Genomic DNA, 13,175 nt, shown 5'->3' on the forward strand with positions numbered 1-13,175 from the left:
CATTCAGAAAACATCATAAATAAAAAAATATAGGAAGGATTTATTTACCTTTGAGTGGCGTTTGTTGTGGCCATATTCCCAAGCCTAGGCTAGGCTAGCTTAGCTTTCTTCGCATTTCTTGATGATCTCCAGCTTCATTGCCATATAAATCATCTTCTTACTTCTTTCTCTAACATCACTAGCAACCTTGGGACATGGATAACCAATTCAAGTTTGAATCAAGCACCAAAATGCATAATAAATACGATATTGAAAGCACTCTCACATGAGATCAAGTCTTTAGGAAGCCATTTTTATGACCCCGTGCGCTGACCAAGAGCAGACCAGCATCTTCGTGACCCCATCACGCTGACCAATAGTAGACCAGTATCTTAGGGAGTTGACACGCCAAAGAATAGTAGAGCAGCATTGTAGTGAACGTTGCAGCGGAGGCAGTTTGACGCCAACAGAAAACAAAAAGCAATCAGAATCAACTACCCGACATTAATGGGCCAGACAGCGATTCTTACTTGCATGCTTTGAGAAATGAAATGAAAAATATAATTTCGATCGAGCAAATATTTTGCATGATTCCACCTATTTTCTTCACGTTTAAAACGACGTTTTTGGTCGTACATCGATTAATACGCGTGTGGTTCAGTAGGAGCAATGAAAAAGGAATAAATTTCCCTTCCCTGCAATCAAATAGAAGCAGCTTACCTCATTCATCAAATTATTTAAGGTTTTAAACTGAATTTTGTAATCATTGGTTCAGAAGAAGACCCAACGTCCCTTTCAACGGCTACGTGGGCCATGAGAATACCAACGGACGGGCCACCTTCGAGAATCCCATGTACGATCGCAACATACAGCCTACTGACATCATGGCCAACGAGACCGAGTTCACAGTCAGCACAGTGTGCACAGCCGTATAACGATAGCTTCGACTCAAGGTAGGAAACTTTTTTTTTTGCCGCAAACGCTGACAAGATACTCAGAAATTTCCGAAGTCTAACGTTTCCTATCTCTCTTTTGTTATCATGTCTTTGCTATCATTTCTCAAAATCTCCCCTGTTCATTTTTTTTTCCACGTCCTTATCCCAACTATATTTCCATTTGCCCATTCCGTTCTTTTTTTTTTTTCAATTTTTTTGCGTCAATCTTCCAGTCAAAGGGAGAAGAGGTGCGCCCCATCTTCGAGGTCATCTCTCCGTATTTCCTTGACCAAGGGGAAAAGACAAAATTCATTGTATTCACTGAAAAAAAAAAGTCAGGAAGCAACTCCAGCGGGGAATTACGCTCCTATAAAAGAACCGACGCCGCAACCTTCAACGACAATATGCTTTTTTTTTTTTTTTGTGGCGGGATAACGTCTTATCACATCTGGAGGAAATGTTTGCACCTGAAAGTCATGCCGGAAGCAAAGCTGTGACCGCTTTCTTTACCGCCGAAACCCAAAGGGAATTTTTTGCGCTGAAGACTTGAACTTGTTGCTACCAGTGTTGACATGCAAGCATTTTCATGATTTGCTACGGTTTGCAATTGTTTGTTGATATTTGCCTTCACCCTGCTTGGGTACTGCATTCGTCCTTGACCGTCTCTGAGACGGTTAAAATGCTTTCATACGTTCATCGGAGAGAAAATTTTGCCCCCTTCCTGTGTTTTTTTTTTTTTTAAGCTGGTTTGACTTTTGTGTTGAAATCACCATGCTGAGTTTCCAACGGATGGCTTTGAGGGTGTATAGAGCTGCAGAAAAAAGCACTTAGTGATCCGAAGTTGTTTTTTCCAAGCTGACCCCTTTGTTTGATTTCATCCCATTGACTATGACTCAATCGTCACTTTATTTTTATTCCTCTCATTCTTCTGTTTCTGAAGCTCTAATGCTGCAGCAGCATTATTACGATAATTTCATTTTTCTGACTAAAACAAAATGGGTCAAAATTTCGCTATAATTCCTCATTTGGCCCCATCCACTGCCAATGACGACTATAGACGTCAAAAATCCATTGCAACTGGCTTGTCGGGGAATGAGATTCATTGGAAGAAATAATTTCTTTCTGATTCAAATTCAGTGTTGAATTGAAAGTCCTTGCGGACGTAACTCCAATTCCTACAGCTGATGTCATTTATTTTGTGAGACCATATACTCGTTGAAATAGCGCCTCGACTGGTTGCAGCCAAAAGGTGCACTTCCTTTCAAATTGAAATTAATCAACAATCGCAACAAAATGGATTTAGTGTCGAAAAACTGCATTTTATGAGGACAATATACATTATCATGTTTCTGCATTTTTTTAATGCATTTTGCAGCGAGTCACTACTGGGTTTAGGAATGCACACCAAGCTGGTGAAATAGACTTAAAATTCCTGAGGAAAACTGAATCTGAAGTGTTCCGACCTCTCGATTTGTTCAGCAAAAGACATTTCAGTGTGCTGAGCTAATGAAAAAAATGAAAAGCTTCGTTCCCTTGGAAAAACGGCAGATTTGCTTTCAAAATAATATGTTGTTCTCAAATTATCGAAAAAATAACATCTATGAAGGAATATATTTTGATAACTAAAGAACCCCGAGTCTGATGCTTGTTTTGAGAAGGTCACGGTTTATGCGAGAAGCAAATGGTAAACTGGATTATCTCTGTGTTGACTTGTCTGGGTATTTTACCCTGCTCCTGGAAATTCACATTTTAGCAATCTTACGCATGTGCGCATGCTGCTGAAAGGAAATTTTAATACAGCAAACTCCATGCACTTTTAGTTTTGCCTTGCCAAAATAATACATATAGATATAATGTCTGTAAGGTACTTTTTACTAAATCGGTCTTATATCTCTGAAATTGGAGCAATTGATATAATCTAATTCCCTTTAAAACGGTATATAATACATTAAGGTACCTCGAAATTTGGTGGTTACCACATTCAATGTTGCCAAGTTGAAACCCCTGCAGTATTTTGAGAAAAACACACTGAAACGTTTTGCACATCATGTATTAAGCCTTTATTTTCATACTTTGAAATGAACTCTCCCAAAATTTCAATGAGCACCTTTAAGTAATCTTCAAAATTAAATGATTAAGTTTGATGCGGTGCTACGGTTCAAATGCTTCTTTTGTTATATTCTTTTGTGTATATATATATATATATATATATATATATATATATATATATATATATATACACACACCGTATTTTCCACACTATAATGCGCACCGGATTATAAGGCGCACCATCAATTAATGACATATTTTAAAACTTTTTCAATCACAATATAGTAATTCTCAATGTAATAACAATTATAACTCAAATAATAACTCTAAACTCTCAATACCATAATAAGTCAATGTCAATATGACCACCTTGTTCAACTGTAAACACACAAAAGAAACAGGTAAAGCTTACTTTATCAGTTCGTTCCCCATCTACCAATCCCAATCTCAATATTGATCCATATATAAGGCGCACTTGATTATAAGGCGCACCATCAGCTTTTTTTAAGAAAATAGGGCTTTTACTGCGCCTTATAGTGCTGAAAATACGGTATATATATATATATATATATATATATATATATATATATATATATATATATATATATATATATATATATATATATATATATATATATATATATATATATGGTGTTATTCACCGTTTAATGGTGTTTATAATCAGCCACATACATAGTTCCACTCAAAAGTTTCGTCCGTTGAAACCAATCACTATAATGTTCCTTGAATCAGCGCGGCAGTGGGCCGGTAATTGCTTTTACCATGTTATTACTTTTACAGCCCTCACTTATCGCAACGCCACAGATAGAATATTGCCCCTTGCCAGGTCTGCTCGTGAATTGATGGAAAAGGAAACAATTGAATTACCTTAGAGATTTCACAGGCAGCGGAGAACCCTCGTTATCTAACCGGGCATTGCTGTTCCGTTCTCAGTTGGACAGGGACTTCATTTATTATTTTCCTCTTCTAATATTGTTCTATTTCTCGCGGCGCGGATGTTTGCATTCATTCGTATTGGTTTTAATTGAGTTTTCCCCCAAATTTCTTCCGTAAAATAGTTAAGAGATAATAATGCCCTTTCATAGGCTTAATTGAGTTTGTACTCTACTTTCTGGATAACGTGCACTCCGGATTGACGTTTGCTTGGCAGTACTTAAATCAGTTGCGTCAACAAGAAGATCATACAGATTGCTTGCGTGTAAACACAAGGGCTCGGTCTCAAAGATCAGACTCGAAGCTCCGCCCTCCGTATTTTCCTACACTCTCCTCTTTCCAATAAGCACTTTATGTTCAACATAGTGCCTTGTCATGACCTCATTCTTGTGGTTTGATGGCTCCACTTGGTTTAATTCGAAATTGCGTAGACAGGGAGTCTTTTATTACTCTCAGAACATACTGTGCGTGAGAAACGGTAAGTTCTTCGTAGAACTTCCTTGTGCGATGTGACTGTTTTCGATTTTTGGGTCATTTGTAGGGTCTTCGCGAGCGGATCTATTTATTTTCGTTCGCTGTTGTGGCCGTTTCGTCTCGGTAATTGCACGAGACGAGATTGGTAAGGATCGGGTTACGTGGTCAAAAGGTACAAACCGAAAGCGGACACAACCAGGTTTGATCGTAGAATGATTTGGGGAGATTATAAATGATCAACCAAAGAACATGATCATGATTAGCTTTTTTTTTTTTTTTTTCCTTTAAATAGGGGCTAAGAAATTGGGCCAGAAATTGGACTTTCACAGATCTACGGTATGTATTGAGGACTATGTTGTAACATTGTAGGTTTTTCCGCAAAGTTTTCTCAAAGTACACTGGAGGTTATATGAGGAGTTGGAGTTATGGTTTAAGAGCTATCTGGCACTATCCTGGTTCTCTTTGCATATTTAAAGACATAGACTGGGTCCATCCTTGACACATTTTTGTTATCAGCAAGGCACAGCTCTCTCCAGCTCACCATCTCGTCTATTATGAAACAGAGCCTCTGCTCTACTTCCCGTAGAGTTCGCTAAATTTCATGTCAGTCGGGGATGCGATTAAGAGCTCTCCGTTTTTTTGTTGCTTATTCTAATGCAACAGTTTGTACGCTTTGCGCCAAACAATTCATCAGCCATGCAATGCAACATGGTTGAGGGTCATTGTTGTTTTGTTATTCGGTCTCGTTCGACACAATCGTAAATGTTTGGTGATTCCAGCTTCGAGGGATGAAAGAGATGCGGGGGTGCTTTACTGTTCGGAAAATGGACTTGTTGAAGGAGCGGATTTTTGTTTGAGTGTTTTTGATTGCCAATTTGTTGATTACGAAGAGTTTGAAAGCCGCTGTTTGCCGATATTGATAATTCTGTGTGCTCTCCTTTGCAACCGGCCAAAAACATGTTTGTTTGTTTTTTTTTTTGTCCTTTTTACAAAAGTGATGAAAATATTTGAACTGGTCAACGAATGAGGCTAACACTCGAGGCAACTCAGTATTTGTGAGCTCCACGTGGCTCTTGAACAGTCAAAGACGGATTAGCTTAAAACTCAATGAAAGAAACATGGACAGAAGTGAACTGTGCAGTGTGGCTTAAAAAAGAGAATATTAACAAATGAAAAAATACATTTTTGTACAGAGATATATTTTTCTGAAAATACATTTGTAATATAAAATGCAAAAATATGAAATTGACACGTAATTTTCCCATTATTGTAGTAGACATGCTATAGTGGGGAGTCTATGGAAATTATATAAATAAAGCTATTATATAAATATATACAAAGAAAATAAAAACAAGGCTTTTGTATATGTAAAAAGAGTGTACATAAAAGTTTACATAAGTATTGTACATATGTAAGACTCACCATGGCTTGTCTGCAATATATAAAATGTATTTTATTCGTCTGTATATGATGCTTTGCATTGTGACTAAGCTTATTCTACTTTCTTGAACTTGAAACTTATTTTGAAGGTTTTTGGAATAAAACATAAAAAACTACTTTTTATCTGAGTATTTTTTTTGTATTCAGGGTTGAATGGTACAAATGCATATACCTTCGTGGCGTATCAACTGAGAATTTGTATGATTTATTCGGAAGTTGCAATTTTTGACCGGCAACCTCATTCAAACGTGTTCAAGTACTTCCAAACATATTAGCAAATGTATTCAATGTATGCCGATTGGATTGTTGAAATTTGATCTCAAATGCTAGCTCGCACTGTAAATATTAGGAATCAGGTGAGAAACTCAACGCCATTTCACACTGGTAAATAACATATTTGTGTGAGAAAAGCGGAGGCTTTCGTCATGCAAACATGTGGGAAACATCGCCCTCTGGTGGTAGGATGACAAAGTGCTTGATTTGACATTTACTGTAGTGTAGCCAGCTTTTTAAATGTCAATATCGCAGAGGATCGGCTTAATTAACCGTGGCAGCCAATATCTTGATCACGATTAAAATTCGATTAATTGTGCAGCCCTAAGTTTACCTAAATATATATCCTTTTAAACAGAAAAAAAACGGAATAAATCAACTTTCAACAACGTTTGACTATTTTTTTCAGCATTTATATGGATTACAGCTTCGTCTAAAGCTGAAAAAAGTGCATCAAAGGGCCTAAAAAAAAATAAGATACTACAAATGACAAAAACAAAGCCTTTTAATTCCGCACCCCCCCCCCCCCCTGCCATCGCTCCACTATATGAGAATATATGAGAATAAATCAACTTTCAACAAATATTGAGTATTTTTACAGCATTTACATGGATTACATCTTAGTCTAAAGATGAAAAAAGTGCATCAAAGGGCCTAAATAAAATAAGATACTACAAATTACGCTTCACATGACAAAAACAAAGCCTTTTAATTCTGCACCCCCCGGCATCGCTCCGCTAAATAAAAATATATGAGAATAAATCAACTTTCAACAAATGTTGAGTATTTTTACAGCATTTATATGGATTACAGCTTCGTCTAAAGCTGAAAAAAAGTGCATCAAAGGGCCTGATAAAAATAAAATACTACAAATTACACCTCACTTGACAAAAACAAAGCCTTTTAATTCCGCACCCCCCCGGCATCGCTCCACTATATGAGAAGCTCTGACCTAAGCAAAGTTAAACGTGCCATCGGTACAGTTATGGTAGTAGTTTCCGTAGTTCTTCCAGTGTCACCTTCCACACCCAGAAAAAAAGTGTCCGCCACCCAGAATGAGCTCCGTTTCGAGCCTCCGGTCAATTATAGTGAACCATCGCCCCGGACTCAGCGCTAAAAACAGAAAGCATGGGTAAACCCGACAAGGTAATTGCCACGGCTCTTGCACGTCTCACCCGCCATAACTGATGCAAGCTTATATATTGCTCTTGTTATACAGAAGATCAAGTTTACACGAATACCTGATAAGCAGAACAAGAGGAGGTTGTTGCCGGAGCCGTTAACAATAATGCGCACAACATCAAATAAGGGAGAAGCCCTCCTCTGCATTTTTGCTCCTTAAGTGCTCATGAAAGCTGCTCAGGGACCTAAGTCGTGATCTGCCCTCGGTTAGCTGCAACGATGCGCCAGCTCCGCCCCCCAGAAGGAAACGTAAACCTTTTCAGGATGGTGCTTTTGAGAAATGACGTTTTTTTGGAGTGAATTAATGTGTAATTTGCTGTTTTCTGCATCTTGTCTATGGATGTCGTCTTTTTTTTTTTTTTTATAGTGCTCAATTACCCTTCAATTATCCGTCCGCCATCCAAATTTTCACACCTTGCCTTTGCCACTGTGCTTAGAGCAGGAAGATTCACCGAATAATACTTTTTCCGCCAACTTGATGATGCACAAAAAGAAGTTATCGATTTCATCTCCAAGCAGATACATTAAACATGCAGAGCTATCTCCGAAACACAAGATGCTCTCTGTAATTGCTTCTTCATCAGATTAGAGTCCGATGTTGCCTAAATGCACTTTGTGATGGTTTCTCCTCAGCGAGGGCCTTTTGCGAGATCACGGTAAGGGTGCATTTGTATGTTGGAGATTTTGAGTGCCTTGTGGACTGTGTGGATGTTGCTCGCAGGAGGGACATTGTAATCCGACATTTAAATTTCCGGTGTTGAAAACTGTTACCTTTTATAAACGAATGTACTGTATGTTGCTTTTGAATTGGGCCGAATTCTTATACAGTATTTCCAAAAGTATCCATTTAAGGAGACTCCAAAAACGGCAAGATTGTTTCGCCATTAACATTGATCGCATTATGAAATTGAGCAAGTCATTTTCAACGTTATAAATTGGTTGGTAATTTGTTGAAAAAAAAGATTAAAAAAAAAGAGTGACTATGTCCAATATTATCATTTTTGGAAAAAAAATATGAAATGCCTGTCCCTTAAAAAAAAGAAAAAAAAATGTAGGATTTAGTAGACTAAAATCATGGAATTAATTGTTAATTGTGTCATTAATATATTAAATATGGAATGAAATAAATCAGATTCATTAATTGTTAATGAAATGATTGTTTTTATTTATTTATATATATATATATATATATATATATATATATATATGTGTGTATATGTATATATATGTATATGTGTATATGTATATATATGTATATGTGTATATGTATATGTATATATATATATATATATATATATATATATATGTATATATATATATATAAATATATATATATATATATATATATATATATATATATATATATATATATATATATATATATATATATAATTTAATTTAATTTAATTAGTACATATTATTACTTATATTAAATTCAATTATTGGCAATTGAATGACTTGAGAAGACATTTACTTAATTGCTAAAACATTTAATTAATTAACAACAGTTAACGCAAAATGGATTTATTTAATTTCATATTTAATGAATTCAACATTGATATCATCCATGGCACACTTAATTAACATCAATTTTTTTATCATTATTTAATGTTACATTTATTAATGACATTACATGAATTCATCTAAGCTCGGAACTTTTGGTCCTCCATATTCATCGTGCTGCAGATTTTCTTATGAATCAATTTGACCACTTATTTATCGAACGGCCTTTGTTCAATGTAGCTGAGAAGGAAAGGAGGGGTGAAAAAAATGCTCCATCCGCCCTTTGTCTGAGACTTGTGGCGTTATTACCCTCTCATACTAGCAAGTGCTGACAGTTCCCTATTAAATGTTGTCCTTTTCTTTTAAGCCATCCTTGCTAATTGGAGACTCGTAGTTGACTCATCATAGGTTCCGATTGTTCTTTTGACTCGTTCATTAGCTCAGATAATGAAGTTTCCATCTCCCGTCTAGCAGGCTCATTATCCATCATTAATGCTTATTTCTCTGATATGTTACACCGCGTTATTCAGGAGGAGTTGGAAGCGGCCATTTCTCCCCCAGTTTGAAGCTGTGCAGCAAAATGGATTTCAATAGGGAATGATTGGCGCTGATTTATCAAACGCTTCATGCGATCCGCCATAAAGAACAGAGCCAAAAGCTCGGTCGCAATAAAGCGAAGCCCGGTCCGGACTTGTTTATTTGTAATCATAACAAGTTGGGTCCCCGGGAAGTACGGCCGATCCCGGCTGACAAATTCAACTGACAGCGCAAATATATACTTAGTCTCATCAGACGATCCCTTCATCCGTGGTCCAATGTCTTCTGGGAACGCCGGATGGATTTTCTCCGATATTAGCCGGCGCCCAGGCTAGCCTGCTAGAGGGGATTAGGAAGGGTAACCTTCAGCTTTGATGTCTCTTTCCATGTCTGAGAGCTCCGCGGTAGAAGAAGGGATACCGAAGAAACAAATCGATCTAAAAGAAGCGCGGTTTGCGACTTTGGTGACAACCAAAACTCTGTGGAAAAAAATTACAGAGCAGTAAGCCATAAATAATAATTGCAATCACTCAACATTTATAAAATGTTTTTTAAATCTAAACTATACAGTAACCTATATTTTATCTGGGCTGGCAGTCAATGGCTTAATAACGGCCTGTCAACGTTGCCTTTTTAGTCCCGTTTTCACCTTTTTATCAGTTGGACAAAACAACAAGAACAAAAAGAAAATATATTGGCTAACTGTCAGTAAAATGACACAAGCAAAGAATTGTGACTCTGAAAAAGGCTCACGGACAAAACTGGCATTTAGCTTGTAAACAACCTTAAAAAGCAGTCAGTGTTGCTGTAAGAGTTTTGATTAATGCCGCATTCTTTTGATCTGTCATATTTTGCAAGTTGGAAATGTATTACCGTATTTTCCGCACTATAAGGCGCACCGGATTATAAGGCGCACCCTCAATTAATGACATTTTTTTTACAACTTTTTTCCATATATAAGGCACACCGGATTATAAGGCGCACCCTCAATTAATGACATATTTTCAAACTTTTTCAATCACAATATAATAATACTATTATATATAAAGTAATAACAATAATAACTCAAATGATAACTCTAAACTCTCAATAGCATAATAACTCAATATGAGCAACCTTGTTCAGGTGTAAACACACAAAATAAACAGATAAAGATTACTTTATCACTTCATTCCCCATCTACGAATCCCAATCTCAATATTGATCCATATATAAGGCGCACCTGAATATAAGGCGCACCATCGGCTTTTAAAAAAAAATAAAGCTTTTAGGTGCACCTAATATTGCGGAAAATACGGTACTTTTTTATACCAAATGAATGAATGCGTGACATATAGCTGTCTAGATAAAATGGATAATTATCGTCTATACTCGTCAATCATAAATCCTCTTGCATAAATTGGCGGTTAGCTCGTAGTCCTCCATATTGCTTGGTATTATAGATGTAAATGACCGCACACTTTGATGCTGTTGCTACTGATCACTTTTTAACGTCCCAAAAAGCCATCACTTTTTCTGTTGGAAAGTTTGCATCTTTTTGACCCAAAAATACGGTGTGTAATTTTATACAATTTGCTACTTATGTCAAACTTTGCATCATCATTGAACACAGCATGAATAAAATTACCCCTGGAAGCTATAATTTCCTGCTGGCTCATCCCAAAAAAATGTTAATTACGTGCTACCTAGCAACCATAATCTCCTCTCTTATTTTCCTTTTGTATTCACATCACATAAAGGCAAGTGCTTAAAAGCGCTAAAAAAAGATTGCAAACTCAGCAGGCGCCCGCCGCCTATACTTGTACTGAACTTTTTCACCATCACTTGAGAATGTTGAGTAGCTTCAGCACCATCTCAACCAGTAGAACCTTTTTTTTTTTTTTTCGAGGCACAGTGAGAGCCGGTCCTTTCACACAGGTAATAAGCACTCGGTAGGGAGCCACCAGCTACGCCCCACTTCACCGCAGCAGCTCCACAACAATTTGAGAAGCTGCGTTGCCATGGTAACAAATACACTGGCATCTATTGCCCCAATCTCAATCAAATAGTATCAGCAATTTCAAATGACACATGTGCCTCAGTGCAATTGTTCTCAATCTTTTTTACATTGATGTACCACTTGTAAAATATGTTTTTTTTTTAGCCAAGTAAGCAGTGCAAAGCATTTTTAAATTAAAATATGCCATCAGTGTCTGATTTATTACACTTTAGATGCTTTCAAACTTCATTTGTATTACTCCACAACAAATCTGGCTCATAGAAGAAATCTGTTAAAAAAATAATTATTAATAAATATTTTCCACAAAAAAAAACAATCAATAAAAAGTGCCGGAGCTGTTATAAAAAGTATATATACTGTAAATAAATATTTTCCCACGAAAAATTTTAAACTTAAAGTGCCCTGTGTTGGGGTTACAGTAGAGATTTGTTCACAAAAATAAATCATTAACTGAATTATTAATAAGTATTTGTCATCAACTTAAATTGCCAGACCATTTTAAAAAATGAATAAATAATTATGAATAAATATTTGTCCGCAGAAAAATATGTCACTTAAATTGTCCTCTTTTGGGATCATAGTAGACATGTGTTCACAAAAACAAATCATGAAATTGACAGGTAACGAGAGGTGGCACGTGACAAGTTGGGTCGAACCAAGTATGGGGGAGAATCTGGGTACACATAAAATATTTTATTTTTCTAAAACATTTAATTAATTCAATAATTATCTTAAAGGATTGTTGCATATTTGTTTTAATTAAAATCTCCAGTACCCCCAGAAAATCCTTCAATTACTAGTACCCCAATTTGAGAACCACTGGCCAAGTGAAAAATGTCACATTTAAAAAAAAAAAAAAAGGAAATTTACCCGATCAAGTCCTAGTGTCCTCAGTAGAGGACACCATGCCCTTTCCAATGATGTCTCATGTGTTTGGGTGGCATGCAGTTCATTTTGCTGAGACAAAATGGACATCACGGTGGACACAAATAAATAAGAGGATATGGAAGCAAGGGGGTCTTGATCACATGACCACAGCTTTTTTTTTTTTTTTCTTGAGAGAAAATTCTCAGCATTTGCTCAAGTTCTTGGAAGATAAATTATGGATAATCATTCATAAAACATACCCTTATTTATGTATATTTAGAGGGGTATTTAAGACATGCCTAATTAAATTCAGCTGATCTGGAGTATTTGGGAAAGACTTTCCCTGAAGCAAAGACTTTATTCTGTGATTGCAATAAAACAAGGGCAGCAGGGGATGATTAAAAGAAAGTAAAAGAAGTCAGTGCGCATATTTAAAAATATAAAAATGAAAAAATAAAAGTGATCTCCTCCGGTGTTGTAATAGCCTTTCGATGACCTGGTGTTGTTTTGTCCTCAGGAAATATAACGCCACTTTTGTACTAATGTACTTGAACTGAGTACAAAGAGAAATTACAGTGAGCGTAAACAAAAATGTTTGTGCTGCCGTTGCTTATCGCAGAAATGTATTTCATTACTTTGGATTGTTAAGCCTTAAGTCATGAAATGTTTTTGCTTTTTTTTTTTTTTTTAACTCAATCAATGCCAGGGATGTATTTTCACGTTTTCTTTTTGTTTGTTTTATTTTAGCGTGCGGACATTCAGTATCAATACTACTTAAGTATATGGAAATTTAATGTCCCCAATGTTCGTGAACGTGAAAATACACCTCTGGCATTGAATGAGATAACAAAATATTCTCAATCACGTTATTCTTTATATATATATATATATATATATTTTTTTTTTTAATCATGATCACGGTATTGACTGCCACGATTAAGATAATCTTCTGTGATATTAAATGTTCAAAGGCTGCCTAATGT

At 36.2% G+C, this 13,175-nt stretch overlaps 1 protein-coding gene across 1 annotated transcript in view; it reads left to right on the plus strand.

The window, feature by feature from the left end:
• The window catches only part of csmd2 (CUB and Sushi multiple domains 2), a 178,832-nt gene extending 175,297 nt beyond the window's left edge, over nt 1–3,535 (plus strand). The window contains exons 71-72 of the mRNA XM_088404647.1: nt 755–932; nt 1,148–3,535. Of these exons, the coding sequence (XP_088260773.1) occupies nt 755–914 (160 nt within the window). The 3' untranslated portion in view covers nt 915–932; nt 1,148–3,535. The remainder of the gene's footprint in view (nt 1–754; nt 933–1,147) is intronic.
• The last annotated feature ends 9,640 nt before the right edge of the window (nt 3,536–13,175 follow it).

Source organism: Hippichthys cyanospilos, chromosome 21 (genome assembly GCF_059441005.1).
Source record: "Hippichthys cyanospilos isolate Australia breed blue-spotted pipefish chromosome 21, RoL_Hcya_1.0, whole genome shotgun sequence".
Classification (NCBI taxonomy): Eukaryota; Metazoa; Chordata; class Actinopteri; order Syngnathiformes; family Syngnathidae; genus Hippichthys; species Hippichthys cyanospilos.